The sequence below is a fragment of the Cariama cristata genome, unplaced genomic scaffold (assembly GCF_000690535.1).
Source record: "Cariama cristata isolate BGI_N322 unplaced genomic scaffold, ASM69053v1 scaffold12059, whole genome shotgun sequence".
In the NCBI taxonomy this organism is placed as follows: domain Eukaryota; kingdom Metazoa; phylum Chordata; class Aves; order Cariamiformes; family Cariamidae; genus Cariama; species Cariama cristata.
The window spans coordinates 1-6,520 of NW_009635274.1; the positions used below are offsets into that span (position 1 = coordinate 1).

The 6,520-nt window shown below is 45.0% G+C and overlaps 1 protein-coding gene across 1 annotated transcript; it reads right to left on the reverse strand.

Annotated features, from left to right (window-relative positions):
• Positions 1-2,259: 2,259 nt before the first annotated feature.
• On the reverse strand, positions 2,260-5,733 carry AGTRAP (angiotensin II receptor-associated protein). The gene is made up of 4 exons (XM_009707472.1): positions 5,703-5,733; positions 5,365-5,476; positions 4,555-4,750; positions 2,260-2,427 (listed from the first exon to the last, which is right to left on the reverse strand). The coding sequence occupies exons 2-4, from the start codon at positions 5,467-5,469 to the stop codon at positions 2,321-2,323; spliced, it is 408 nt and encodes a 135-aa protein (XP_009705774.1). The 5' UTR covers positions 5,470-5,476; positions 5,703-5,733; the 3' UTR covers positions 2,260-2,320.
• Positions 5,734-6,520: the final 787 nt, after the last annotated feature.

Consider the following 6,520-nt stretch of genomic DNA (forward strand, 5'->3'; position numbering starts at 1 on the left):
GACTCAAGGATTTAAAAAAAAAAAAATAACAAATCAAAGCAAAAAAAACCCTGAGCAGCATCTCACACCTGCAGCACGTCTGGCTGAGGAGACCCTGAGGACAAGCTACAGAGAGCCCTGCGGTGAAGTCAGGCTGCTGGGATGAGCAAGGCCATGCTCCAGCACAACAGGCTCGATGAATCCCCACACGCCGTGCTAAACCAGGTATTGATCCAAGAGCATATTGGTGCTTACTGTAAGCACTGCCAAAACAAATGCCCTCCTCCTCAGAAGCCAGGAGAGGGGCCTCGTTTTTATCACCACCTCTCTGATTTACGGCTCAAAATAGGTATCCTTGAGACACAGTAAGCCTACCATAACTCCTGCCTTGCTCTGCTCCCCTGAGGTCCCAGAGGTGCTGAATTCTCCACAGAAAAGTACACAGCAGGTCAGCTAGAGGTGTACCAGTAGATTTTGCAGCATCTTTCGCAACGGAGAATGGCTGGGAAAGCCTCGCTAGATGTAACTCTTTGTGCAAATACACAAAAAGTGTTGCATTTAAAATAGTTGTTTTCAGTCTGTGCTTCACAGGTCTAGGGAAGAAAAAACCTGAGTGTTTAAATGCGTTAGTCAGGGATCCGTGCTGTCACTGTACAGCTCTCAAGAGCTGAAAAAACCATCAACTGAATATAAAGGCCTGCTCTGCAACTCCACAAGCCCCAGAAATTTCCACCTACCTATTCTTTTTTCTTACCCATCTGATCACCTATTCCTATGCCGTATTGCATGGCTGCCTGCAAAATGAATACATAACACTCATTTCAGGAGAGTAAACCAGACTATTGCACTTTTATGGCATTTACCATGTGCTTGCTCCAAGCATAAATGGTGGTCCAGGTCCAGCAGCAGGTCACTGTAGTGCTTGTGCAGCGTAGCGGAGGAAGCATTTGCTTATGTTTAAAGTGATTAAACTTGGGAGAGAATTGCTTTGTTTTAAAAATACAAATGGCACGGTTCTAGAGGTTACAGCAAAGTTAAGAGGACTCTTGGTCACTGAAGAATCAACGCAGCAGCAGGTCTTGTCAAGAGAAAAGCAACTGTAGAGTAACAGATGTAAACTTTGAAAATGAGCCTGCTTCAGAAAAGCACAGATCTTTCTATAGCATTAGTATTTTCATTCTGCCAAATCTAATGTACTCTTTTTCTTCTGAAAAAGAATCCTGTTGATTTTTTTTTCTTTAGGATTTTACCTGAAAGCCACAGCAGAGCAGATTTATTGTGCATAAGATTAGCATTTATAGTTTGTCACACCCCACAGAGCTCACCACTGCAGTGTAAATAAACCCATCTTTTCCTTTCCCCAATCCTATTTTACTAGCCCACCTTCCCACCCACATATTTACAAGAGGTACTCTCTACTTGTCTGAGTATAGCTTAGACTAAAAGCCATCGAAGCCCTGCAGACCTTCCCCCATAATGACTCTCCCAGACTGCCTGGCTATAGTCCCAAACCCTCAGGAATACCTACGTTTTAAAATGAGACATAGGTGACCAGTGTAACTTTTTCTAACACAGAAAAACTGTGTTTGTTTTATATTTTTCTTAGAAAAATGTAACATTTCAAGTTCTGTTAAGATAGGCAGCTGAAGGCAAAAGGACATTTCAAGGCACAGGTTATCTATAACATACATTCAGCAGCCATTTTAAGTATCCTGAAGGACATTCAACTTGCATAAAAGCATCAGTGAATAAAACCCAAGACTAGATACTGGGAGCACAAACAGCTCCCTGGCCCAGTAAGAGCATTTTATACCAACCACAGCTTTCTGCAAACCACCACAGCTAGCATAGGGAGTTATGGTCACAAATCTTACTTAAATAACACCATCACGAACAGCCCTCAGGACTCCCAGATGTTTGCTGGAAGAGTACCTGCATAAAAGCAGGCTAAACTGTATTGTTTAAGGGCAGTCCATAAGGCTTTTAAAGATAACTTGTCCAGGAATATTTTGAGTGGTTCCCTTACAACAGAGAGGATGCACAATACAACACTTGGAAGACTGCAAAAGGTGCGTACATACAGAGGAGGTATTTAGGGGGAGGCAGGAAAGGCAAGTACTGGGATTACAAAGAGTCACAGTGCTTAACATGACATCTCTGAGATCTTCTGGATTTACTGCAGGAACCCATCTGCCTAACCTTCGGGGAGGCAAAAGAAATGAAAAATCAGATCCTCTCCTGTTTTCTCAGTAGCAGGTCTTGCTCCATCAGAACGGACATGGGCAGAGTGGAAGGCTAGACTGGGCAAGGGAAGAGTCTGTTCTCTGTTGCCAAGAGGGCCTCAGTACGGCTGCTGGGCTGTCTTGCTTGAGTCAGGCCACTGTGGAGGGGCATCCTGCTGATCAATTGGCTCATAGGCGCTGCGATCCTGGCCTGCACGGGTGACACCTGAATGGAGATGGAAGAAAACAAGCTTGGGAAAAAAACCAAAAGCACAAGAACTGAATCCCCTAGAAGAAACCAACAGCTCAGGAGCACACCACATTAGCTGCCCTACCAGCTCCCTAGCACCTGTGTTCTGTGATCCTCACTACAGTCAGGAGGCAAGAAAACTCACCCTTCCAACAAAGGCAAAAAAACCAGGATACATTTGGACATGGCTCTTCATTCCCTGAGAACTGCTCTCTTAGCAGCCACGTGGCTGTGTGGAAAGCAAGACCTGCAATACTACATAGCAGTATAACAGGCTCCTGTAATAGCGTATTTCAGCAAGATCAAGTTTATGAGATCTATTGGAAAAACGAACAGACAAAAACAGAAACAGCAGGAACCATGGCTAGCTGACAGCATAGATTTAAGAGCATGATTCATCCATGAACCACTCTTCCCAACAAAGCAGATACGCTTCAAGAGTGCCACACCATGGCACTAAATTTGAATCCATCAGTGCTCCCAACTGCACTATGAACAATTTGCCTGTGGTACAAGACTGGTACAAAATCATGTTACTGGCCAGATGATCAGCAGGGAAAGAAGAGACAGACAGAGAATGTGCACAGACAGCTCTTTAGCTATTAAAATCTGCCATGGTGAGAAAGCAATCTGAATCAAAGGTGGGCACCAAACCATATGAGAGGCTTGTTCTAAGCAGCAAGGATGGTACCAAGCAACAAAAAGGGATTTTGTGCGGAAAGAAAATGAGACAGAGAAGACCAGGAAAAACGCAACACTTAGGTTCAAAAGGAAAATGCCAGATAGCAGGAAAATGACAGAGGAAATTTGTCAACCACATTCAACACAAAACAACAGCACACAGTTTGTACTGAAAATCTTGTGAGAAAGACAGTTCAGGAGAGGATATGAAACTACAAAGTGTCTGAATTCCAACCTGTGCTTGAGAGGAGACTCTCAGACAGTATCATGCCTGTGCTGGGATAGTGCAGTTGAAAAGGAGTGCTCCCAGATTCCAAGCAAAGGGATGAATTCCTCAACAATACTTCACACTTTCCATGGGATACAAATGTCAAATCCCAGTTACAAGCACAGTGAGCAGCTAATAAAAAATGGCACAAACATGGCCCAGAGCAAGGCACTACAGTTGACTCACAGGCCTTCTGACCCAGTTAAGACAGATCTGTCCGGCATTTGCACATGTAGCTGATGGAGACGACATCCACATTACACTAGCAGAGAGATGCAAATAACAACATAGCCCCCCAAGGCACGGTTTCCTTCCATGGCCTCTCCTCCTTTGCAGGCTTCCACCTCTGTTATCTTCTTTGATAGTGTCAAAGCAGCACAAGTGACAGCTTTCAAACATTGTAATGCATTTAGACCATCCTTTGTCCTGCACAGCCTCCTTAGGCAGAGAAAAAGATAACTGTGCCACGCTGCTGGTTTTGCCATAGTGGACTCTCACACGGCAAACAGTCCCTGGCAGCTGCCCCGGCATGAACTAGCACCAGGCATGCTTGGCAAAATTGACTAACACCCAGAACATCCAGCCACAGCCCCTTCTCTCCAGCAAGGCTGCCACATTATCATTAGTAAGTACAATCAGGAGAAAAATGAGTGCCTCCAGGCAAAGTCCCAGGAGGTAAACATCAGTCCCATTTTCCAGGTGAGGAAATGGAGGTCCAAAGTAATCAGGGTAGCTAGGACATGTGAGACCCAGAGAAAGCATGGAGTTAGAAATCCAGCTTCTTTCCCTCTCATGCATAATCCCTCTACTTTCTCCCAGAAGGAAGAGGAAGGGTCGGCAAAGAGAGGACACCCAAAGGCTTCCAACAAGGACACACAAATGCAGGAGGAGAAAGAGAGGAAAAGCCTCTCAGTTGTGTTGAATAAGAGTGACAGCAGTGGTATCAATACCATTGTGGGCAAAATGGCTGTGAGACGAGGATGCCAGGTCTGCAAGGGAAGAGAGGAAGAATTAAATTTAAGGCCTAAGACACACCAGAACCACCAGAATCCAGCTGCATAGAGCTCAGGCTGAAGGGTCTGAAGTGCAAGGCAGCCTCCCTAACACCAGCAGAGGTGGCCCACACTGACATGGAGGTAGAGGAAGCATCCTACCTATGTTAAAGGTGTACTCTCCTCCACGCTCCCGATACATTCGATACACCAAATAGCAGGACACGGGTTTGAGGAGGAGGCTGAAGATGGCCATGCCTATACTGAAACGCTTCCTATCAGTGAGATAGTCTGGAGGGTAGAAGACAGAGACGTGAATGATGTCTGTGAGGACTGTGAGTAGCAGGCCAGTCAGGAACTGGAAAGAAAGAGAGAATGGGTCATGAATCGAATAGAGGATTAACCATTAAGAGTAACAGTCAGTTACAGCATCTATTTCCTGCGAAATCTGTGTTCACATAGTCATGCCTTCACCCCAGTATCACTCATTGCTAACCCCTGACACTGCCCCAGGTAGACAGAAATTCCTAGATGATTGATCTTGTATTTTGTGCATTTTCTTCATGTCAGATATCTTCTCATGATATGCTTCAGGATTGTTTATTTTTGCTTGCCAATCTCTTTAATGTTCAGAGAAGGGTTTTATAAAGCCCCTCGAATTCAAGCATCTTAAATGCTTTGAGTCCTCCTCTGGCATCAAAAGTCATAACAGCAGGTAAAAAAAGTAAGAATCAAGTATGCCTCAACTCTGAAAAGCAAAATAAGTGATAGTGAATGCTTCTCACCATGGTTTACAGTGCTTATAGATTTATATGCTCTCTTAAAAAAACCCAAAACAACCCAAACAGTGAATTTGACTTGTTCACGGCTGTATTGGGAACAGCTGAAAATCATCGCTGACTCAAAGAAGCTGATTCTGCTCTCCACCCTCTCCCTGAGCAACCTGGTGGAGGCAAATACCCTCATACTCACCATCATGATGGCATCAAGAGAATCTCGCTGCACAATGGCCCAGATCCCCACTGCAAGGACAGTGAAATTTCCCCAGGCATAGGAGGCTGGAAACATGTAATTCATGCATCCCCTGCCAAACAAGACAAAAAAAACCCCAGCCCATATTCACAATAAGCCTGCAACAGCTTGTTTGCATTCATTCCTGTTCCCATACAAACACCTCACTCTTAGATTTAGGATCTTCTTGCACACAGACAGGCACAAACAGGGAGTGCTGATTCCCTGAGAATGTCCCATTCCTAGTTTGAAGGAATACCCCTTTCTCACCCAGGCCAGGCCAGTTACCAATCACTCACCACACTGTGAGCAGCCAGTGTACCAGAATGATGGCCTACAAAAAAAGAGAGGAAGACAGGTCAGCAAGTTGGGAGAACTCTGGGAGGATCAATGTGAAACGACACCATCTTGTTTCCAAGGGATGGGTGGAAGAGGGCCCTGGACCCATGAACCCGTGCAGAAAGCTGGTGTAGCAACTGGGAAAGCGAAGACACAAAACCATTTTTTCTCTCCTTCTGTTGCGGAGTATTTCCTGTGGTGCTACACTGTAGTAATTCATTGTTGTTGTCATCTCTGACAACAGTTGATTCAGGGCCCACTTAGTCTTTTCTAAATGGGTTATTGATTTCAGAACACCAGAAGAGCTTGTACAGAAAGCCAGGCAATCTGATTCACACTATGCTAGCACAGTTTATACATGACCAATCTGGCATCCCATCACCAAGACGTCCATGGATAGTCATGCCTGCAGCTCCCAGCAATTTCACTCTAGTCCTCAGTAAATCTTCCTTTTACCTCCTTCCAGTCTGTTCAGAGCAGTGGTTTGACCTCACTGCAATATTAACAGACCTGAAGGCATCTTCCAGGAATCTGAAAACCCGATCCTGCCATAGTACGCAGCCCTTTTCACTACCTGTGAAGCCACCAGGGCCCAAATGCTGGCAGTGCTCTAAGCAGCAATAAGATAATGCTGTCACAGATTCTGTACTTGGCAAATGTCCTTAATGATCCTGATCCTTGCGCTCAAGGGGACAAATCCAAGAAGAAAGCATCTTACTGGAACAAGTGACACAAGGATTCTCTTCACCAGCACTTGACATTTCCGTAACCAAGGAGA

Bases quoted from the DNA above. Each gene is read 5' to 3' on its own strand.
- AGTRAP (XM_009707472.1), bottom strand. From the start codon at position 5,469: ATGAATTACATGTTTCCAGCCTCCTATGCCTGGGGAAATTTCACTGTC. The intron at 4,751-5,364 runs GTGAGTATGAGG...CTTTCTTTCCAG, and splicing joins CTCTTGATGCCATCATGATG to TTCCTGACTGGCCTGCTACT. The intron at 2,428-4,554 runs GTAGGATGCTTC...ATCTCCATTCAG, and splicing joins AGAGTACACCTTTAACATAG to GTGTCACCCGTGCAGGCCAG.